This window comes from Homarus americanus, unplaced genomic scaffold (assembly GCF_018991925.1).
Source record: "Homarus americanus isolate GMGI-L3 unplaced genomic scaffold, GMGI_Hamer_2.0 scaffold24260, whole genome shotgun sequence".
NCBI lineage: Eukaryota > Metazoa > Arthropoda > Malacostraca > Decapoda > Nephropidae > Homarus > Homarus americanus.
The window spans coordinates 9,603,018-9,628,060 of NW_024721079.1; the positions used below are offsets into that span (position 1 = coordinate 9,603,018).

A 25,043-nucleotide genomic window follows, 5' to 3' on the forward strand; every position below is an offset into this window, starting at 1 on the left:
GTACGGACAAATTCAAAATTCAGTCGAGATCCTCACACTCATCGGACTGAACAACAAGTAAGTGTTGTAGAGTAAGTGTTGTAGAGTAAGGGTTGTAAAGCAAGTGTTGTAGAGTAAGGGTTGCAGAGTAAGGGTTGTAGAGTAAGGGTTGTAAAGCAAGTGTTGCAGAATAAGGGTTGTAGAGTAAGGGTTGTAAAGTGTTGTAGAGTAAGGGTTGTAGAGCAAGTGTTGTAGAGTAAGTGTTGTAGAGTAAGTGTTGTAGAGTAAGTGTTGTAGAGTAAGTGTTGTAGAGTAAGTGTTGTAGAGTAAAGTGTTGTAGAAACAATGTTTGTAGAAAGTAAAGTGTTGTAGAGAGTAAAGAGTGTTGTAGAGTAAAGGGTTGTATGGGAAGTAAAAGTTTTAAAATGTTGTAGAAGTAGAGGTTGTAGAAACAAAGTGTTGTAAAAGTAAGTGTTGTAAGTAAGTGTTGTAGAGTAAGGGTTGTAGAAGTAGGGTTGTAAGTGTTGTAGAGTAAGGGGTTGTAAAAATGTGATGTTGGCAAGTAAGGGTTGTAAAGTGTTGTAGAAATGGGGTTGTAAGTGTTGTAGAGTAAAAGTTGCAAGTGTTATGCAAGTAAGGGTTGTAAAAAGTCAATGTAGGAAGTAAAGTTTGCAAAGTGTTGTAGAGTAAGGGTTGTAAAGTAAGTGTTGGCAACCAGAAGTAAGGGTTGTAGAGTAATGGTTGTAAAGTGTTGTAGAGTAAGGGTTGTAGAGAGTAAGTGTTGTAGAAGTAAGTGTTGCAGAGTTAAGGTGTTTGTAGAAGTAAGGGTTGTAAAGTGTTGTAGAGTAAGGGTTATGTGTAAAGTGTTGTAGAGTAAGGGTTGTAAAGTGTTTATGCCAAGTGGGGTTGTAAGAGATGTTGTAGAAGTAAGGGTTGTAGAAGTAAGGGTTGTAGAAGTAAGGGTTGTAGAAGTAGGGTTGCTTGTAAGTGTTTGTGAAACAAGGTTGTAGAGTAGTGTTGCAGAAGTTAGTGTTGTAGAAATGAGGTTGTAAAGTGTTGTAGAGTAAGTGTTATGCGTGTTTAATCAAGTAAGGGTTGTAAGTGTTGTAGAGTAAGGGTTGTAGAAGTAGAAGTGTTGTAGAGTTAGTGTTGTAGAGTAAAGGGTTGTAAAGTGTTGTAGAGTAGGGGTTGTAAAGTGTTGTGATGGGGTTGTAAAGTGTTGTAGAGTAAGGTTGTAAGTGTTGTAGAAATAAGGGTTATAGAGTGTTGTAGAAATGGTATTTGTAGAGTAAAGGCTGTAAAGTGTTGTAGAGTAAGTGTTTTAGAGTAAGTGTTGTAGAGTAAGTGTTGTAGAGTAAGGGTTGTAAAGTGTTGTAGAGTAAGGGTTGTAGAGTAAGTGTTGTAGAGTAAGGGTTGTAAAGTGTTGTAGAGTAAGTGTTGCTGAGTAAGTGTTGTAGAGTAAGTGTTGTAGAGTAAGTGTTGTAGAGTAAGTGTTGTAGAGTAAGTGTTATAGAGTAAGTGTTGTAGAGTAAGTGTTGTAGAGTAAGTGTTGTTGAGTAAGTGTTGTTGAGTAAGTGTTGTAGAGTAAGTGTTGTAGAGTAAGTGTTGTAGAGTAAGTGTTGTAAGGTAGAGTGTTGTAGAAGTAGGGTTGTAAAAGTAAGTGTTGTGAGTAAGTGTTTTAGAGTAAGTGTTGTAGAGTAAGTGTTGTAGAGTAAGTGTTGTAAGTAAGGGTTGTAAAGTGTTGTAGAGTAAGTGTTGTAGAGTAAGAAGGTTTATAAAGTGTCGTAGAGTAAGTGTTGTAGAAGTAAGTGTTGTTGTAGAGTAAGTGTTGTAGAGAGATGATGTTGTAGAAATGGGGTTGTAAAAGTAGGAGTGTTGTAGAGTAAGTGTTTAAAGTAGTGTTGTAAAGTAAATGTTGTAGAAGTAAGGGTTGTAAAGTGTTGGCAAATGGGGTTGTTGAGTAAGTGTTTTAAGTAAGGTGTTGTAGAGTTAGTGTTGTAGAAGTAAATGTTGTAGAAATAAGGTTGTAGAGTAAGTGTTGTAGAAGTAAAGTATTGTAGAGTGTTGTAGAGTAAGGGGTTGTAAAGTAAGTGTTTTAGAGTAAGTGTTGTAGAAGTGTTGTAGAGTAAGTCAATTTGTAGAAATGGGGTTGTAGATGTTGTAGAGTAAGGTTGCAGGAAAGTGTTGGAAGTAGGGTTGTAAAAAGTCGCAGCAAGTAAGTGTTGCTGAGTAAGTGTTGTAGAAGTAAGTGTTGTTGAGTAAAGTGTTGTAGAGTAAGTCATTTGTAGAGTAAGTGTTATGTAGAGTGATGGGTGTTGTGAGTAAAGTGTTGTAGAATACGTATTTATTAGGTAAGTATTTTAGAGTAAGTGTTGTAGTATAGAAGTAAGGGTTGTAAGAATTGGCTTGTAGAAATGCAAGGTTGTAGAGTAAGTGTTTTAGAGTAAGTGTTGTAGAGTAAGTGTTGTAGAGTAAGGGTTGTAAAGTGTTGTAGAGTAAGGGTTGTAGAGTAAGTGTTGTAGAGTAAGGGTTGTAAAGTGTTGTAGAGTAAGTGTTGCTGAGTAAGTGTTGTAGAGTAAGTGTTGTAGAGTAAGTGTTGTAGAGTAAGTGTTGTAGAGTAAGTGTTATAGAGTAAGTGTTGTAGAGTAAGTGTTGTTGAGTAAGTGTTGTTGAGTAAGTGTTGTAGAGTAAGTGTTGTAGAGTAAGTGTTGTAGAGTAAGTGTTGCAGAGTAAGTGTTGTAGAGTAAGTGTTGTAGAGTAAGTGTTGCAGAGTAAGTGTTGTAAAGTAAGTGTTGTAGAGTAAGTGTTGTAGAGTAAGTGTTCCAGAGTAAGTGTTGTAGTATACATACAGGTAAATGATATATAGTAGTGTAGAACTTAACCAAAAACTATATGTATATATTTTATATATGTATCTTCCGTATTACAGAACTGGATCACTGAACCTGGAAACTATGTATTCACCAAACACAAACGTGACGGAACTAGCAAAAGCGGATGAAAATAAGTACAGGTTGTTGGCAGTAAACAGCTCGAGCACTACCTACCACCTGCATTACGTCTCCTATACGACATCAGAACCCATAGACTACAGAGCGTGTCAGCTGTATGGTCCTCTAAGTAAGTAATGTTTTGTATAAGTGATGGATATTATAACACTGTGATGCAGGTAAATTTGTAAGGTGTTCAAATTGGTCTGGTGTGTGTGTGTGTAGTGCGGCTAGTTTGTTAGTGCTAAACTGCAGGCACTGCTTGCTCCCTCTCGCTTTCAGCTACCAACGATGGCTAACCCTTGTGGTGAATAGGGAAGTAACCTTGCATAAGTCATCCCCTGCCAGCACACAGCCTCTTCCTCATCAAGACTCCTGCTGTGCCTCCTCTTGGCAACACACGATAACTGGGTGCCTCGTGGGCCCAGGCTAGACCAGCAGCGGATCTCGGAGTAGCAATGGGCCCTAGAGGGACGGCGCATAGGCCCACTGGCATGTGGACACGTTCTGGCGCCTACCAAGCATTGCCCTGCTGCCTTGCAGATTAACCTTGGTAGGGATAAGGCTACGGGAGTAAACCCCGAACGAAAATTCTGCTGTGGAGCCCCGCATCAAGCAGACATGCTTACAGAGTTCCAACAAGACTCCAACGGCGGTATTGGCGGAAGAGGTGACCACCATGGGAACCCAACGACTACACCGGCGGATGAAGACAATGAAAGATGGACGGGCTACAAAGGCGAAACCCAAATCTATCGGCAGACCATTGCAACTCTCCTTCTCTCCAATCGTTGCAATTACCTGCACCACTGGATCAGGAAAAGGGAGAGCCAAGAATCTGTGGTTGCAGTCCGCACTCTTGCCTCACCACATAAGTCAATTTACGTGCAGCCATCATCCATCCCATCATATTTCTCATCATCATCAAAACCCCTTTACCCCCATAAAGTCCTATGGCGACTCACGAGTGGTGACTGGGACAAGCAGAGATGATTGCCGGGAGTCTCTAAGTCACAACTCAGCACATTACATAAGCAGAATAGATAAGATGGCCGTTTATGCACAGGGATCTAGGCAGCAGTGCAATCCGGTCCTGTTTGTGCGACTGAGCAAACCTTTTCAGGAGCCACTCTGCCCACCCCTCTGGGGGGGGGGGGGCTAGAGAAGGTGCCCTAAACAAAACCGGCCTGAAAAACAACCTGGCTGGGCAACCGCACCCAGTAAGGTGATCCTAATGCGGTCGTTTTTTTTTCAAAAGCGCCAGCGCCGGAAAGACACTGCCGCCTCCCCTCCGGTACTAGCTGCATCCCTCCACGCGTGCAACATCTGTCGACGACCCTGCAGGTCCCGTATCGGCCTCTCAAGTCACCTGAGAGCTCACCAACGAAGGTGACATCCCATGTGTGGATTGCAGGAAGCTAGACCAGTGTCGGAACCCACATCGCAGGGAGCCGACACAGGCGGCCATAGTGGATATCGCCGGGACCCAACCACCAGATGATATCCGAAATGATAGCAGTGAGTCTACTCAACCCGAAAATGTAGTACTAATAAATGCTGCTCCCTCAGTAGCAGGTGTCCACGAGGAGAATGAGAGACAGCCGCCTCAGTGGAATGGCATGTCGATGGAAAATGCAGGCGTATGGGTCAAAGAAACTTACTCAGAAATTGTCAAGTGGTCGCCTGCTAACTTATTTGAACCACCCAAGTGTGCGGCCACCAAAGAAATGATTCGGGAGATGACTCGCTTCATGACTGATTACACTCAGGACCGCTTCCTCGCCCCCCTAGCTCTTCAAATACTGGCAATAATACCACATCTATTTTGTCAGAGGACACACACAAAGGCTAAGCACAAAGAAAATGTGGCAGCAATGAAGAGAAGATTGACAATGTGGCAGACTGGGGCCCTAGATGATCTCCTATGTGAAGCAAGAACACTGCAGGAGAGACTAAAATCTACGGGTGACGGAAAGCAAAACACCGATGACGTGGCAAGAAAATTTGGAAACAAAATGCGTGTGGGAAAAGTGTCTCTCGCGGTAAGATCTCTCACACAGGAATCCTCCGGTGGGGTGATGCCAATAAACAGAGAGACATTAAAACTATTGAAAGAGAAACATCCCCCTGCAAGCGAAGATGAAGGCATCAGGTTCCAGGGTGACTATATCCCACCAAATGCTGTCCTGTTCGAGAAAATAACAGGAGAGATGGTGTGGAAAAAGGCACTGAAGACTCGAGGAGGAGCCGGCCCTTCAGGTCTGGACGCAAACGGTTGGAGAGTCATCCTCAGCACAAACAAGTTTGGCCCTGTAGCAAGCGATCTCTGCACTGCCATTGCCGCCCTTGCAAGAAAGCTTGCATCCTCTTGCTGCCATCACCTCCAGGCCCTGACGGCCTGCCGCCTTATTCCTCTGGAAAAGAAACCAGGATGTAGACCTATAGGGGTGGGGGAAGTGCTGAGGCGGATCATCGGAAAGTGCATAATGGAGGTGGTAAAGGACGATGTCAGGGCAGCAGCAGGGAACCTACAAGTGTGTGCTGGCCACCAGGCTGGTGGGGAGGCGGCCATTCACGCCATGAGATTGATATTTGAGCAGCGTGATTGTGAGGCCGTTCTCCTGGTGGATGCTTCAAACGCATTCAACATACTTAACCGCAAGGCTGCACTGCACAACATCAAGATCAAGTGTCCTAGCTTTGCGATGTATGTTGAAAATTCGTATAGGAATCCTTCAGACCTCTACATAGTAAACAACAAGGCTCTACGAGGTGATACCATCCTACAGTCGACCGAGGGAACAACACAGGGGGACCCCGTTGCAATGGCAATGTATGCAATTGGCCTATCAGTGCTCCAACAAGAAATAAAATTTGAAACAACTGGGGTCAAACAAGTGGCATATGCTGATGACCTTACAGGAGCAGGAAAAGTGGAGTGCATCAAAAAGTGGTGGGACCTGGTAACATCGCGAGGTCCACAAATAGGGTACCACCCAAACGCTAGCAAGTCCTTCCTCATCGTGAAGCCAGAACATTATGAACGGGCTTTGGAGGTTTTTGGCGGAAGTGAGGTCAAAATAACTAAGGACGGCCAAAGACATCTAGGCGCTGTAATTGGCACTACGGACTTCAAGACCGAGTACGTAGCGGGAAAGGTGAATGAGTGGGTCAGCGAAATCCAAGCTCTATCTGAGATTGCTAACACAGAGCCACATGCGGCCTTTGCAGCATTCATCCATGGAGTCAAGCATCGCTGGAACTACCTGATGCGTACCATCCCTGAGATCGGACCCCTCCTCCACCCTCTGGAAGAAGCTATCAGGGTCAAGTTCATTCCCAAACTAGTGAAACACCCTGACTTAACCCCAGCAGAAAGAACACTTCTTGCACTTCCACCAAGACTGGGAGGGATGGGACTAACTAATCCAGAGGAGATTGCTGACACTGAACATCAAAATTCACTTAAGCTCACGGCAGCCCTCACTGACCACATAATAGCCCAGAATGCATCAGGCGAAGTGGACACTAGCGAAGTAAATAAGATCCGTAGGGCCATTACAACAGATCGGCAGCACTGCCAAAATGACATGTTGCAGCAACTACTGCTGCAGGTTCCAGAAAATTTGACAAAAAAAGTAGCTATAGCGCAGGAGGTGGGCGCCTCGAACTGGTTAACTACGTTACCGATAAGGGCAAATGGTTTCAGCCTTAACAAACAAGAATTTACAGATGCCATTGCTCTAAGGTAAGGTTGGCCAGTGGATGGTTTGCCCTCCCAATGCGTGTGTGGCTCTTCCTATGACGGCGATCACGCCATGGTCTGCAAGAAGTGGGGCTTCATTTGCATGAGGCATGACGAGATAAGGGATCTCACAGCAAATATGTTGAAGGAAATCTGCCGGGACGTCATGGTAGAACCGACCCTCCTTCCACTGGATGGTGAGATCTTCCAACACAGGACTTCAAACACATCTAACGAAGCCCGTGTGGACGTCAGTGCTCGAGGATTCTGGACGCGGGGACAGCGAGCTTTCTTCGACATCAGGATTTTTGATCCCATGGCCACTTGTCACCGTAACCTAGCTCTCGATGCTGCACATAGGAGGAACGAGAACGACAAGAGAAGGGCGTATGGGGAGAGAATTCAAAACGTTGATCAAGGCAGCTTCACTCCTCTAGTGTTCACAACCTCTGGTGGGATGGGACCAAGTGCAAGATGTTTCTACGCCAGACTCGCGGAGTTGATCTCCGAACAGAAGCAGCAGCCCAGAAGTTATGTTACAGCCTGGATGAGATGTCGACTGTCCTTCTCTCTCCTTCGGTCGGCTTTGCTCTGCCTCAGGGGAACGAGAGCTTCTGCCCCTACTCCGACAACTGCTGCAGATATTGACTATGAGGCTACAGTCACCGAATGCCGCATAGATCTGCGGCTCAACTAATTTAACACAGATAGGATAGCTTATTATGTATTAGGATATTTAATATTAAGGTAAATAAATGGTGGCGAAGGTGTGGCTATTGGGGGAGGCTGGAGGCCACGAAAAAAAAAAAAAAAAAAGTAGTAGTAGTAGTAGTAGTAGTAGTAGTGTGGGTGTGTGTGTGTGTGCGTGTGTGTTATGTAATTTTACTTTATAGAATAGTGTAAAATGGACTAAAAATAATTTCAAGTTTTTTCTTTACACACGCATTCACTCTCTCTTGTTCACTCGTTTTCCTTACATACACACATAAACTGTCTGTCTGGTTGTCTCCCTCCTTCACTTTCTGCCACACGAACTCTCTGTTTCTCTAACACCCAAAAATGACCTATCTCTCTAACATACACAAAATCTATCTATCTGTCTCTCTCAGGATTTTTGTCTGTCTGTCTATCTGTCTGTCTGTCTGGTCCAAATAAGCGCCTTGTGTCAACAGGATGCTGGAGTGACCCGCCTCCCGCCTCTGAGATCATGACCCGAGAGTGGAACGGCTCCAGGGCTATGTCATCCGAGGCTATCTACAGGTCAGTGTCCGTGTCCTTTGTTCGCGTACGTGACCTTGTTTGTGCACATATTCTGGTTCGTGAATGTCATTGTTTGTGTACGTGTCCGTGTCCTTGTTTGCGTCCTTGGAAAGAATTCAGAGGAGAATGACAAGACTAATCCCGGGCATTAGGAACCTTGAGTATAGAGACAGGTTAAAGCATCTTAATTTGCACTCCCTCGAGAGACGTAGAGCGAGGGGCAACCTGATAGAGGTGTATAAGTGGAAGGCAGGGCTAAACAAAGGGGACATTACAAAGGTACTCAAACTATCCAACCAGGAGCGAACTCGTAACAATGGTTTTAAATTAGACAAATTTAGATTTAGGCGGGAAATAGGAAAACACTGGTTTGGAAACAGAGTAGTGGATGAATGGAACAAGTTACCAAATATCATCATTAACTCGAATACGCTGAATAGCTTCAAACATAGGTTGGATGCTTATATGAGCAATAGGGGTTGGGTGTAAACGGGACTACCCAGTATGGGCCAATAGGCCCGCTGCAGTTTCCTCCATTCTTATGTTCTTATGTTCTTACGTGTCCTTTGTTCGCGTACGTGACCTTGTTTGTGCACATATTCTGGTTCGTGAATGTCCTTGTTTGTGTACGTGTGCATATTCCGGGTAGCGTCCTTGTTCGTGTACGTGTCCTTGTTCGTATACATGTCCTTGTTTGTGTACGTATCCTTGCTTGTGTACGTGTCCTTTGTTCGTGTTCATGTCCTTGTTGATGTACGTGTGCATATTCCTGGTAGCGTCCTTGTTCGTGTAAGTGTCCTTGTTCGTGTACGTGTACTTGTTCGTGTAAGCGTCCTTGTTCGTGTACGTGTGCATATTCCTGATGGCGTTCTTGTTCGTGTACGTATCCTTATTCGTGTGTCTTTTGTTCGTGTACGTGTTAATGCTCTTGTTCGTGTCAATGCCCTTGTTAGGGTACATGTACATATTACTGGTAACGTCCTTGTTCGTGTACGTATCCTTGTCAGGTTTTTTTGTCCTTGTTAGCTTGTGTTTTGTTCGTGAATGTGCCCTTTGTTCGTGTTTGTGTCTTTGTTAGTTTACGTGTCCCTGTTCGTACGTGTCCTTGTTCGTAAATGTCCTTATTAGTATATGTGTCCTTGTTCGTGTATGTGTCCTTATTCGTAAATGTGTCCTTGTTCGTGTATGTGTCCTTGTTCGTGTCAGCGTCCTCGTTCGTGAATGTATCCTTGTTCGTAAATGTGTCCTTGTTCGTGTATGTGTTCTTGCTCGTGTAAATGTTCTTGTTCGTGTATGTGTTCTTGTTCGTGTATGCGTCCTTGTTCGTGAATGTGTTCTTGCTCGTGTAAATGTTCTTGTTCGTGTATATGTTCTTGTTCGTGTAAATGTCCTCATTCGTGTCAGTGTCCTCGTTCGTGTATGTGTCCGTGCTCGTATACGTGTCCTTATTAATGGAAGTGTCCTTATTTGTAAATGTGCCGTTATTCGTGTAAGTATCCTTGTTCGCGTACGTGTTTTTGTCCTTGTTCATAACAGCACGAGACTCGCATTATCATTATTCACAATGACATGAATTTCTTTTAAAACTAGTCATCATTATACTAACATCACTTACATAAAAGAGATCCCACACCTGTGTTAATTACCTGACCTTACCTGTATGTGTTATGCCAGGTGTCCCCCGGGGTACTTCGTGTATGGTTACCTGAACGTGGAGGAGTGGAAAGTCAAGTGCCGTGGTCAGCTGGGTAATTGGATCCCTGATTGGTTAAGCTGCTACGCTATCGATGGTAAGTCTTCCAGGTGACTCGTACAGGTAAACTTAATTAATTAAAATGGAGATGCTAATTTAGTGAACTGTGACCCCCAGGTTTAAGGTAATATTATTGAATTGTATCTAACTTAAACTACTTGTAAGTTAATTTAAACTATGCTTCACAATAATTAAAAACTACTCTTTTAATAAAATCTAAATTATCTAAACAATAAAACTCTTACTCCTAAAGTAATGTTATTTTATTGTTTATCATTATTTAACTTTTAGTTTTGTATTTACGACATCATTCGTTTCATTATTCCGTTTTTTATTATGTTTTTCTAGTACTTGTATCGTAGTTTCTATGTCTTCCTTCCTTTTTCCCCTCTCTCCCCCAATTTCCTCCTTTCCTCGCTTTATCTATCTGTCTGTCTCTCTCACTCCATCTCTTCCTCACCCCCCCCCCTCCATCCCCGACTCTCTCTTTCTCTCCCTCTCATTCCCATTATCCTTCTTTTCTTCTCTCCCTCACTCACTCCCCCTCTCTCTCTCTCTTATCAACAGTGTGTCACATGGTCGTCCCAGCTGCACCTTCCAACCTCACCAACATCACCACCTGGGACGACTCTTACCAGCTGAACGGCACCCTCCTATACACCTGCCCACCCAACATGACCACCCAGAGCTTAGCAGTGAACCAAAGCTTCACCTGTGTCCGCGAGGCTCTTGTTGGGGGAGGATACGACTATCTATATACCCCAGCTGTTGTGGAGCCTTGTGATGGTAGGTGCTGGTGTTATATAGGTTAGGTTAGGTTAGGTTAGGTTAGGTTAGGTTAGGTTAGATTAGGTGTGCTGTAAATTCACGTAACCTCTGTGATAGAGAGTAATTTTGCAACACGTGGAAGACTGTTTACCTCCTGTGTGAAAGTTGAACACTACATGCATACATACATACATACATAAGAACATAAGAAAATAAGGAGTCTGCAATAGGCCGGTTGGTCTGTGCCTGGCAGCTCCTGTCGAGAGTTACAACCACCCTCTATCGTCCATGAATCTATCTAGCCTCCTTTTAAAACTTTCCAGCGTTCCACCACTTACTACAAAGTTGCTAAGCTTGTTCCACTCGTCCACCACCCTGTTTGTGAACCAGTTTCTTCCTATCTCCCTCCTAAACCTAAACTTATCCAACTTGAATCCGTTGCTCCGAGTCCTATCCTGCTCGGATATTATAAGAACTTTATCTATATCCCCTTTATTGATTCCTTTCACCCACTTAAATACTTCTATCATATCTCCCCGCATTCTTCGTCTTTCTAGGGAATTCAAGTTTAGTTTCTTTAACCTATCTTGATAGGGAAGGTTTCTAAGTCCCGGAATCATTTTCCTCATTCTTCGCTGCACCGATTCCAGTGAATTGATATCCATTCTATAATAAGGGCACCAGAACTGAACAGCATAATCGAGGTGCGGCCTGACTAGCGCAAGGTATAATTGCAATATGACCTCAGCACTCTTATTACTTACACTTCAAGATATAAAACTTAATACTCTGTTTGCCTTATTTCGAACATTAACGCACTGTTTTCTAGGCAGAAGGTCCGGGATTACGAGTACCCCTAGGTCTCTTTCACAAGTCGACTTCTCTAGGTTGATGTTGCTAAGGCTGTATATATTGACAGTATTTGTTCTTCCAATATTAAGTACGCTGCACTTGCTGGTGTTGAATTTCATTTGCCATTTTTTACCACTCCTGCAGTTTATTTAAATCCTCCTGTAGTGCATTTGCATCCTGCCCAGAATTTATCTGCCGCCCTATTTTGGTGTCATCCGCAAACTTGTATATGTCACTGCTGATCCCAGTATTTAGATAGTTTATGCAGATTATGAACAGGAGTGGGCCCAGTACTGACCCCTGGGGAACCCCACTGGTTACACAGCCCTACTCAGATTTAACACCATCTACGCTGACCCTCTGTGTTCTATCGGTGAGCCATGATTTTATCCAATTTAAAACTTCCCCTCGATACCATGAGCCTTAACTTTTCTCAGAAGCCTCTGATGCGGTACTCTGTCAAATGCTTTGCTAAAGTCTAAGTAAATAACATCGTAATTTTCGTCATTATCTACTACCTCATAGACTTTCCTAAAAAACGTCAGCAGATTTGTTTGACAAGATTTTCCCTTTGTATATCTATGTTGAGAGTCGTAGATTAACTTGTTTTTCTCTAAATGCGATTGGATGCTATTTGCTATAATCGATTCAAGAAATTTCCCCACTATTGACGTCAAACTAATCGGCCGGTAATTTGACGCTGATGCTGTCTCCCCTTTTGAATATGGGTACTACATTTGCCTGTCTCCACAAGTCTGGCACAACATCCGTGTCTAATGATTTTGTAAATAAATTTACGAGGTGTCCGCTAATCTGTTCCTTAAACTCTTTCAAAACTCGAGGAAAAATTTCATCCGGCCCTGGGGATTTTGTCTTCTTTAATTTATTTATCTTCTTACGAACATCCTCTTTTCTGATAGTAATACCCTTTAGTTTCTCTTCTTCATTTCCCCTAAATGTCAGTTCCACCTCTGGCGTTTACTCGTGAATTTCTTCTGTGAAAACTATCTTCACTATCATCATCAATTCCCCTCTCTCTGAATTTAAAGGTCCCTCTTTGTCCTTGACCTTTGTTCTATATACCTGGAAAAATCCCTTGGGATTCGCCTTGGATTCTCTTGCTATCCTGATTTCGTAGTCCCTCTTTGCCTTCCGTACATTTTTCTTAACATTCCTAGATAGTTCATTATACCTATTTCTCAGATGCTCCTCCCCTCCCTTTAATTTCTTTTAAATTCCTTTCTTTATTCCTGTCATGTTAAGTTTTTTGGTCATCCACCTTAGCTCATTATTATTTGACCTAATTTTTCTGTATGGTATATTTTGTTCCTGTGCTTTACGTAGTATACTAGTGAATTTAGTATAGTCATCTTCAACTGTTGTGTCACCGGTGACCTCACCCATTCCTACCGGAGACTGCCCTGACCGTTCCCAGGTGACCTCACCTAGGTACCTTCTTAACCCCTCATAATCCGCCGATCGAAGTTTGGGACTCTGACAATATTATCATTATTTTTCGTTTCCCAATTTAGGGTAAACCTGATTTCTCTGTGATCACTGTTCCCTAGTTCTTTCCCTAATGTTATATCTCTGGCAATATTTTCTTTATTTGTTAATACTTTGTCTAATATAGGTTCTGTAATTAGTTGTTTTAAAAAGTTGTCCTGTACTGCGTCGAGGAAGCAGATTCATAGTCACCTACAATGTTGTCCCAGTCAATATTTCTGAAGTTGAAATCCCCCATAATGCACAGGTTGTTGTATCTTGCTGCCCTACTTATTTCCTGTCATATGGGCTGAGCTGATTCTTTCACTAGACTTGGGGGCCTGTAAATCACTCCCATAATTAGTTAATCCTTTCCTTCTGCAACTTCTACCCATACAGACTAAGTTCCCATTTCACCCTTTATTGTATTATTAATGCAACATTTTGATGTATCCCTGACGAAGAGTGCGACCCCTGCCCCCTTCCTACCTCCCCTGTCCTTGTGAAAAAGGTTGCACCCTTGTATGTGGTACTCAGATAAAAAGTTCTTGCTCGCCAGATTCATCCAGGTTTCGGTGACTGCTATGACGTCTACATTCTCAGTACAGACAACCGCACGCAGCAAGTCTATTTTGTTTCTAGCGTTCCTACTGTTTGTATAGTATGTATTTAAACCTACATACCTACATACATAAATAAATAAACTTTTATCTATAATGATATTCTATTTCTAATCACCAATTCCTTCCCTGCTCACAGTATGTATGGGAGAACCGGAAGTAATCCTCGCTACCAGAGAACAGGTGAACGGAACATTATACCTGATCACCGACACAATCACGGTCACCTGTAATGAGAGCCACGAGGTCACCTTCGGGTTAAATAGTCAACTAGTCACCTGTACAGAGACTGGCTGGGAGGAAGCTACACCATGTTATTTAGGTTGGTATAGATATATATATTTAAGGCTATTTGATTTATAACTTCTTCAGGACTGACATCACCTGCCCTGATTAATTACCTTCCATATCTACCTTCATATTAATTAAATCTCTATCATAATTTTCACACTAAAGACGGTTACTAAAACACCTACTGTAGGATTTTTTTTTACAATTAACAAACTAAATTGAAAATCTAATTAATGTACTTTGTTACTGGTTCATATATTATCACTTCATGTGTGTCCTTGTTACACGTACCAGGTTGTTTAGTTCAATGTTCCCGGTACAATGATGACAGAGAAGAAAGAAAGAAAGAAAGAAAGAAAGAAAGAAAGAAAATGGAAATAACGACACAAAGACATAGATAATGAAAGAGAAAATAAGTGAAGAGGAACGAGAGAGAGAGAGAGAGACAAATACAGCAAAATACTAACCGATACATGACCTCTCTCCCCCCAGCGTGTGTGGAGGCGCCAGCAATCGCCGGAGCCAACAGTACAAGGAGTAACCACACAAGTAACACACTAGGAACTCAGCTGCTGTACGAGTGTGATGCTGGCTTCTACATGCTGCCTAATGTAAACCATCTTCCAACACACTCACTCTTTCTTGACGCACTCATTCCCTTACCACGCTCTCTTAACACTGTCTTGATGGTCTTTTAAGATACCCACTCTCTTGTCACACTCTTAACAAACGCACTCACTATCTTCACACTCTTGATACACTCTTAAGAAGTGCACTCACTCTCTTAATACACAGTTAACACACTTTTGACTAATGTTTCAACACACTCTTCACCGTCTCTCTTAACACACTTTAAACATACTCACTCTCTTAACACACTCTTAATACTCTTTAACACACTCTTAATACTCTTTAACACACTTCTTCACCTGAACACGAGTTGTTCAGACACTTGTGTTATGGGATGAAAAAGTTGGGTTACATTATTTTATAGATATATAGATAGATATGCTGATCTGTGGTGTACTGGAAATATGGTCATCTCAAAAGGAAGAGTACTTGGGTTCGATTCCCTGTCAAAGTGGAACGCAACTGGAGACCTGGATATGAGTTAACATATAGATGGTTTTAGCCAGTGAGGGTGGCCAGTTGTCCGATCTTCCAGGGCCCCTCCATGATACAGGGTTACAGATAGTGTGACTGGCTGTTTGTGTTAATGTTATTGATCGTATTTGTATTTATACGGTTATTGTTATCCCTTAGTAGTAGTAGTAGTAATAGTACCATTATTACTATTATCATAACAGTTATTAACACAACCATTACCACCACCACACACACACCCGCCCAGGGCACCACTGAGTTAATCAACCAGACGACCATCACCTGTGACGCCCAGGGCTTGTGGTCCCCAGCAGCGCCTCCTCCGTGTGTCTACTGTGAGTACTGATTGATACCTCAGCCTTTCTCTCCTCCTACCTGACCCAAAACTATCGAGATTATTATTATTATTATTATTATTATTATTAATATTATTATTATTATTATTGTTATTATTATTATTATTATTATTATTATTATTATTATTATTATTATTATTATTATTATTATTATTATTAGTAGTAGTAGTAGTAGTAGTAGTAGTAGTAGTAGTCGGGTAGCTACTTTTCTATTAGGGTATTTAATTTTAAGGAAATAAAATGGCGGCAAATGTATGGCTATTGGAGGAGGCTGAAGGCCAATTTAAAAAAAAAAGTGGCGGCGGCAGCGGCGGCCACTAGGCCGGAAGTGAGTGGGGATCGCTCCGGGGTTTTCGTAAAAAAAACCGGGGTCTTAATCGGTACAACCATCCTGAATTACGGGAATACTTGTGAATGTGTAGTGCGTGAAGTGATCACAGGGTTTTCCACCCGTGAACCACTTCATATACTGGCAATAATACTCCGTCTATTCTGCCAAAAGGATTAAGTGCAAGGAAAATGTGGCAGGGATGAAGAGAAGACTGACAATGTGACAGAAAGGGGCTCTTGATGATCTCCTACGCAAGGCAAGAACACTGCAGGAGAGACTAAAGTTCATAGGAGACTGTAAGCAAGTCACTGAGGATGTTGCCAGAATGTTTGGTAACAAGATGCGTGTGAGAAAAGTGTCTTGGGGGTAAGATCTCTCAGATGAATCTTCCGGCGGTGTTCTGCCCATAAACAGAGAGACCTTAAGGAATTGAAGGAAAAACATCTCCCTGCAAGTGCAGAGGAAGGCATCAAGTTCCAGGGTGACTATGTCCCTCTAAATGCTGTCATGTTTGAAAAAATATCAGGAGGGATGGCGTGGAAAAAAGCACTGAAGAGACAGGGAGGGGCCGGCCCTTAAGGCCTGGATGCAGACGGTTGGAGAGTCATCCTCAGCACTAATAAGTTTGGTGACGCAGCAAGTGATCTCTGCAATGCCACCGCCGCCCTTGCAAGAAAGCTAGCAACCTCATGCTGCCATCACCATCATGCTCTGACGGCCTGCCGCCTCGTTCCCCTGGATAAAATCCAGGCTGTAGGCCTATAGGGGTGGGGGAAGTGCTGGGACGGATCAAGTGAAAATGCCTAATGGAGGTGGTAAATGATGATGTCAGGGCAGCTGCAGGGAACCTGCAAGTATGTGCTGGCCACCAGGCTGGGGGTGAAGCTGCCATTCACGCCATGAGAAAGATATTTGAGCAGCGTGATTGTGAGGCAGTACTCCTGGTTGACGCTTCCAACGCATTCAACATAATCAACAGCAAGGTCATACTCTACAATCTCAAGATCAAGTGTCCAAGCTTTGCAATATATTTTGAAAACACCTATAGGAACCCGTCAGACCTCTATATAACAAGCTGCGAGGCCCAGAGAGGTGATACCATCATACAATCAACTGAGGGAACAACGCAAGGGGACCCTGTTGTCATGGCAATGTGCACTAGGCCTATGCGTGCTCCAACATAGAAACACCCGAGGTCAAGCAAGTGGCATATACTGATGACCTAACAGAAGCAGGAAAAGTGGAGGACATCAAAACGTGGTGGGACCTTGTGCCATCACATAGTCCACAAATAGAGTACCACCCAAATGCCAGCAAATCCCTCCTCACTGTGAAGTTAGAATACCATGAGGTATTTAACGGAAGTGAGGTCAACATAACTAAGGACGGCCAAAGACATCTATAGTAGGTGCGGTAATCTGCACGAATGACTTCAAGACCGAGTACGTAACGGGAAAGGTAAATGAGTGGGTGAAGGAAATTCAAGCTCTGTCTGATATTGCTAAATCAGAGCCACATGCGGTGTTTGCGGCATTCTCCCATGGAGTCAAGCATCGCTGGAATTACCTGATGCGCACTCTCCCTCATATCGGGCCCCTCCATTACCTTCTGGAAGAAGCTATTTGTGTAATTTTTATTCCAAAATTAGTGAAACACTTTTACTTAACCCTAACAGAAAGGTCACTCGTTGCACTACCACCGAGACTGGGAGGAATTGGATTGACTAATCCAGAGGAGCTTACTGCCACCGAACATCAGAACACAGTCAAGCTCACGGTAGTCCTTACTGAGCACATAATAGCTCACAATGCAGCAAGTGAGATGGATACCAACGAATTAAACAAGATCCGACAGTCCACTACGACAGCACACCCAAAGTGATAAACTGGCTAACAACGTTACTAATAAGCACAAAAGGCTTCATCCTTAATAAACAAGAATTTACAGATGCCATTGCTCTATGGTATGGTTGGCCAGTGTATGGCTCATCCTACGACACTGACCACACCAAGAGGCATAGCTAAGTAAGGGATCTCACAGAAAATTTACTGAAGGAAATTTGCTACGACGACCCTTCTTCCACTGGACGGTGAGAACCTCCATCACAGGACTTCCAACATATCCAACGAAGCCCGTATGACTGTCAGCGCTCGAGAATTCTGGATGCAGGAACAGTGAGCTTTCTTTGACGTCAGAATATTCGATCCCATGGCCGCATGTCACCATAACCTGTTTCTTGAGGCTGCACACAAAAGGAACGAGAACGACAAGAATAGGGAGTAAACCAAGAGAATTCAGAATGTAGATCAAGGCAGCTTCACTCCTCTGGTGTTCACAACCTCTGGCGGGATGGGACTAAGTGCTGGGTGGTTTTACTCAAGATTGGCCGAGGTGTTATCTGAGCAGAAGCAGGAGCCCAGAAGCCACGTTACAGCCTTGTTGAGATGTCGACTGTCCTTCTCTCTGCTTAGGTCTGCATTGCTTTGCCTCAAGGAAACGAGATCTTCGTCTCCAAAGCAAACAACAGTCGCAGATATTGACTTTGAGATTAACAGTCACTGAATGCCGCATAGATCTGCGGCTTCAATAACTCAACACACCTAGGGTAGCTACTTTTGTAATAGGATATTTATTATTAAGGCGATAAATGGCGCCGAAGGTGTGGCTATTAGTGGAGGCTAGAGGCCACGTTAAAAAAGCAGCAGCAGCAGCAGCAGTAGTAGTAGCAGTAGTAGTAGGAGTAGTATCATTGTTATTATCATCATTGTCGTAATCTTACCCAACAGACTGTACAGAGGAGCCAACACCAGTATCAAACGCCACTACAAATTGGACCAACACAATCAAATACGTTTTCGGGGATACAGTCACTGTCACCTGTCTGCCCAGTCACATGACGGACCTATGCAACGTAACGCAGACGCTCACCTGTACAGACACTGGCTGGACAGTTGGCACGCCTTGTTATAGAGGTTCGTTGGTGCTCCTGTTGAGAATGATTGATTTCTCCAAGTTTATGTCTCAAAAATTCGCAAGACGAAAACAGTGAAAAAATTATTACTGAAGTCGTGAGAATTTTAGCTACCTGTACCTGTCTTATTCTTAATTTATGGTAACAAAAGATGGCGTCGTAGTTGATTTAAGACTTTATACATCACTAACCTAACCTAGCCAAACACTAATCAAATTTACCCTAACTAAACTTACTATACGAGTAACCTAACCTAACTTTAATCTAACCCAACCTAACACCACCCCAGGTAGCATCATAATGTATTTACTTAATCATCAGGTAAAACAAACTTCAATAGGTGGTCCTAATCTTCAGGTAACCCCTAATCTCCATGTAATCCTAAAGTCCATTTCTTTTTCACACTCACCACCAGTATGTGTAGACGACCCACCCTCACTCAGCCTCAACATGACAGCTGGTAACCAAACAGAGAAGAGGATAGGAACCGTCCTTCAGTACACCTGCTTCACCGATCAACTAATGTTAATTAATGTAAGTGTACCTGGAGGAGGAAAGGAAATTATAGGGGAGAAGAGAAGTATTATAGGGAAGGAATTATCCGTTAGGTAGATTATAAGGAAGTATCGACCTTGGTATGTGAAAAAAAGGGTGGGTGGGTGGGAATGGATTATAGAGAGTTATAGAAGTCGGTATAAAAGGTTGTTTACTAGATTATAGGAGATTTCAGTCGGTATATAGATGTCCGCTATATTATATACTATTATAGATGATAGAAAACAGGTGCACATTAGATTATAGGCGATCATAGACCATGCTAAAAAGGTGTTTGGGAATACCAAGAAGATTATAACAACTGAGGTTAAAAAAAGAGAGTTGAAATTATAGACGATACTTAATGTAGGATTTTTTTTTATAGTTTATGTACATAGTATTGTATGTCAGTGTATGTATCACCTAGTATGTATCACCTATCTTGGAGATATTAACTGAGGATAAAACTCATTAATCCACTTATTGTATCACCTATCATGCGTTAACCCTTATATATCACCCAGTATAGATACATTAACCCTTATGTATCACCTAGTATAGATACATTAACCCTTATGTATCACCAAGTATAGATACATTAACCCTTATGTATCACCCAGTATAGATACATTAACCCTTATGTATCACCCAGTATAGATACATTAACCCTTATGTATCACCCAGTATAGATACATTAACCCTTATGTATCACCCAGTATAGATACATTAACCCTTATGTAACACCCAGTATAGATACATTGACCCTTATGTATCACCCAGTATAGATACATTAACCCTTATGTATCACCCAGTATAGATACATTAACCCTTATGTATCACCCAGTATAGATACATTGACCCTTATGTATCACCCAGTATAGATACTTTAACCCTAATGTATCACCCAGTATAGATACTTTAACCCTTATGTATCACCCAGTATAGATACATTGACCCTTATGTATCACCCAGTATAGATACATTAACCCTTATGTATCACCCAGTATAGATACATTGACCCTTATGTATCACCCAGTATAGATACATTAACCCTTATGTATCACCCAGTATAGATACATTAACCCTAATGTATTACCCAGTATAGATACATTGACCCTTATGTATCACCCAGTATAGATACATTGACCCTTATGTATCACCCAGTATAGATACATTGACCCTTATGTATCACCCAGTATAGATACATTAACCCTTATGTATCACCCAGTATAGATACATTGACCCTTATGTATCACCCAGTATAGATACATTAACCCTTATGTATCACCCATTATATATACATTAACCCTTATGTATCACCCATTATATATACATTAACCCTTATGTATCACCCATTATATATACATTAACCCTTATGTATCACCCAGTATAGATACATTAACCCTTATGTATCACCCAGTATAGATACTTTAACCCTTATGTAACACCTAGTATAGATATATTGACCCTTTATGTATCACCCATTATATATACATTAACCCTTATGTATCACCCAGTATGGATACATTAACCCTTATGTATCACCCAGTATAGATACATTAACCCTTATGTATCACCCAGTATAGATACATTAACCCTTATGTATCACCCAGTATAGATACTTTAACCCTTATGTAACACCTAGTATAGATATATTGACCCTTTATGTATCACCCATTATATATACATTAACCCTTATGTATCACCCAGTATGGATACATTAACCCTTATTTATCACCCAGTATAGATACATTGACCCTTATGTATCCCCCAGTATAGATACATTAACCCTTATGTAACACCTAGTATAGATATATTAACCCTTATGTATCACCCAGTATAGATACTTTAACCCTTATGTAACACCTAGTATAGATATATTGACCCTTTATGTATCACCCATTATATATACATTAACCCTTATGTATCACCCATTATATATACATTAACCCTTATGTATCACCTAGTATAGATACATTGACCCTTATGTATCCCCCAGTATAGATACTTTAACCCTTATGTAACACCCATTATATATACATTAACCCTTATGTATCACCCAGTATAGATACATTAACCCTTATGTAACACCTAGTATAGATATATTAACCCTTATGTATCACCCAGTATAGATACTTTAACCCTTATGTAACACCCATTATATATACATTAACCCTTATGTATCACCCATTATATATACATTAACCCTTATGTATCACCCAGTATAGATACATTGACCCTTATGTATCCCCCAGTATAGATACTTTAACCCTTATGTAACACCCAGTATAAATAAAGTAACCATATGTATCACCAAGTATATAACCACATTAACCCTTATGTATCATAGTATATACATTAACCCTTATGTATCACCCATTATATATACATTAACCCTTATGTATATAGTATAGATATATTAACCCTTATGTATCACCCAGTATAGATACTTTAACCCTTATGTAACACCCATTATATATACATTAACCCTTATGTATCACCCATTATATATACATTAACCCTTATGTATCACCCAGTATAGATACATTGACCCTTATGTATCCCCCAGTATAGATACTTTAACCCTTATGTAACACCTAGTATAGATATATTAACCCTTATGTATCACCCAGTATAGATACTTTAACCCTTATGTAACACCCATTATATATACATTAACCCTTATGTATCACCCATTATATATACATTAACCCTTATGTATCACCCAGTATGGATACATTGACCCTTATGTATCACCTAGTATAGATACATACCGTAGATACATTAACCCAACACCCTGTCATCACCATCACCCCTGCAGGAGGAGAACCATACCGTGGCGTCCACGGTGGAGGTGACGTGTGGGGAGGATGGTCTCTGGTCTCCTGTTGGGCCCATCCCTGCCTGTGGTCTCAGTGAGTACCTGTGTGTGTAGTAATAATTATAATTAACGGTTTATTGAAAAGTTCAGCAGCTCGAAGGATGAAAATATACACAAATGACTTATTACATTCATTAACATCGGTGGTTTAACAAAAGTCTTCATTAGAGAAAGGTAAAGGAACATAGAAATTAATGTTTACAGTGGAGGTCACGTAGGCCATGTGCGCTCAGGTGTTGAACAGTAACACGTTTTGTAGTGACTCTCTCACAGATGGTGTGTGTGTGTGTGTGTGTGTGTGTGTGTGTGTGTGTGTACTGATAAAAATACTAGACTTTAACAAATTGTGTTTTATGATTCTACGTTTTATGGTATCTCTTTCTTCTCTTTCTGTCTGTCACTGATCAATTTGCCTCTTTCTTTTCTCATACTATTTTTGTTAGCTCTATTTTCCAATCCCCTCTATTGTCTGTCTGTCTGTCTGTCGGTCTGTCTCTGACATCACCTGACCAGTGTGTGCCTTGACCAGGTACGACGGATCTTCCGGACTTGTTACTTAACGCGGAGCTGACAGGTCCTGATGGTCCCTACACCGTGGGGTCTACCGTTTTCTACTCATGCGCTGAGGGCTACCAGTCCTCCACCGGCGCCCTGTCCTGCCCCACCGTCTACACCGGCGTTGAGTGGGTGTTGGAGGACTCCGGCTTCACGTGTTTATACTGTAAGTATTTGAGGCTCTCCTCCCGTGGGTGAGTCACAGGGACAGAGGTATAGTACACAAGTCTAGGGATGGACCTGTGTTGAGGCCAGAGTGTTCCTCTGGTGGACGTGGATCACTGGGTGTAGGAGACAGTGTCTGGGTGAGCCACTACAGAAATATACACACATGTGTACAGGTGAAGTGGCAAGATAAGACACTGTCAATATCCTGTTGATCCACATGCACTGGTTCACATCCCCGCCTTGAACACGTACGGTACATTCCTATATTTTTGTAACTCTTTCCTGTATATATATATATACATATATATATATATATATATATATATATATATATATATATATATATATATATATATATATATATATATATATATATATATATATATATATATATATATATATATATATATTCTTATTTTTTTAAGCATACTGATATAAACAATGTAAAATTGAAATACTGAATATAGTGTTCGTATATATGGTTTACAGTATATGAATGACTATATTGATATATTGATATAATTGATATGATTTTCCTTATGGCTATTAAGACCAAAACTGTGTGTGTGTGTGTGTGTGTGTGTGTGTGTGTGTGTGTGTGTGTGTGTGTGTGAGAGAGTGTGAGTTTCCCTCCTGCTGACTAGCGTCAATATAAATTAAACAATATAACAAATTTCCAAAGGTGTTGCTTATAAAACATAACACAGGTAATCGGGCTTCCATGTGAACAATAAAACACAGACAGATATCAGTTCTGTTATGTACAAACACACACACACACACACACACACACACACACACACACACACACTCCAGTAAACACACTCTTCTTTACATTTCACAATCACTCACACACTCAAACTCATTCACCCTTCTCACGTTCTCTCTCTCTCTCTCTCCCTCTTTACCACTAACCATAAAATATAATATTCGTGTATAATTTCTCACATGAAGAATTTACGACAGATTTTTTTATGTATAAACAATAAAAAACTATTTACTGTATTCAAATGTTTTAAAATTTTCCTTTCGTAGTTTGGTATTGTATAAATTGTATTTTTTGTATGAGTGAATGATGACCTCTAGTACCCCTCAGTCACTTAGCTGGGCGTCTGGTGAAATATAATCTGGTTTATTAACATTAAAGAAAATTGAACATATAAGACTGTCCTACGGTGTTGAGACACAAATAAGGAACGAGATGATAATGTCAGGTGCATCAAAGTCATCATCATCATCATCATCACCTCCACCACCACCACCGCCATCATCATCATCATCGCCACCACCATCATCATCACCGCCATCATCACTGCCTCCACCATCATCATCACCATTATCACCGCTAATCATCCCTTTTATTATTATTATCACCACCACCATCATTATCATCATCATCATCACTAATACCACCACCACCACCACCATGATCATCATACTTAAACATACCCTGTACTTGTGTTTATGTGGGGCTAGTCATTATACGGCTGGCAGCATATACAGTACACTACATACATACATACATAGTCAGTTGCCACAATACAATGAAATGAATTTGGTTAAAACTCCCTCAGGCAGAACAAAAAAAAAAAAGTCAGTTAGTTCGTAAGTCAGGCAAGGCAAATAATAGGTTATCTACCGTAGGCAAAATAGGGACCACATTTCATGAAGAATCGACCACAGACAGGAATAGTAGCAATGAGACGCCTTCAAGATGTGGAACTAAGAGCCCTGGAGTAACACTGATTCATTTGATAATTTAACGTTATTTAAGACTATAAAGAACATTCTATTTTTATTTTTCTAGGAATCGCTTTACTGTTAATTATTGTTTATATACCTACACCGTCTTTAGGCATTGTTTGTAAGGGCAGACATGACTATTATTTACTATAGTTACCGTTATATATTTTCTCTTATAACAAATTAAAGAAAACGATAACACCCAACTAGGTGACACAGCAGCGATGACTAAAGGTTTCCGTGTACTCAAGGAAAACAAAAACAACATGGGTGTGTCCGTGATAGGGAGAGAATTGTAGTGTCCGTGATAGGTAGGGAGTTATTGTGCTCATGATAGGATAGGAAGGATATTGTGCGTTATTGATGGACGGGTACACGTAAGTATATGAGTAAATATTATAACATTTGTTCCTATACTGTACTTTATTTATTTCAGTTCATTCTCTAATTAATTCTGTCTATTCATTACAATAATTCATTACAATTATTCTTTCTCCTCTTTTACGTTATTTACATTATCGTCATTTAATTACGTATACTCGTCCACCTATTACTAGGAAATAAGTATTGTCAATATATTAGTTATGGGAAATTTAACGAGAAATCTATGTTTCTTAATTAATATAAAAAACACAGTAGGAAGCTTCACTTTATACC

General features: G+C 41.3%; 1 protein-coding gene across 1 annotated transcript; it reads left to right on the plus strand.

The window, feature by feature from the left end:
- Nucleotides 1-22,922, plus strand: LOC121861586 (complement factor H-related protein 4-like). Its single transcript, XM_042359469.1, has 12 exons — nt 1-57; nt 2,909-3,099; nt 7,887-7,974; nt 9,649-9,764; nt 10,295-10,513; nt 13,592-13,774; nt 14,236-14,354; nt 15,095-15,182; nt 18,321-18,506; nt 18,921-19,039; nt 21,861-21,954; nt 22,450-22,922. The coding sequence occupies exons 2-12, from the start codon at nt 2,934-2,936 to the stop codon at nt 22,671-22,673; spliced, it is 1,602 nt and encodes a 533-aa protein (XP_042215403.1). The 5' UTR covers nt 1-57; nt 2,909-2,933; the 3' UTR covers nt 22,674-22,922.
- The last annotated feature ends 2,121 nt before the right edge of the window (nt 22,923-25,043 follow it).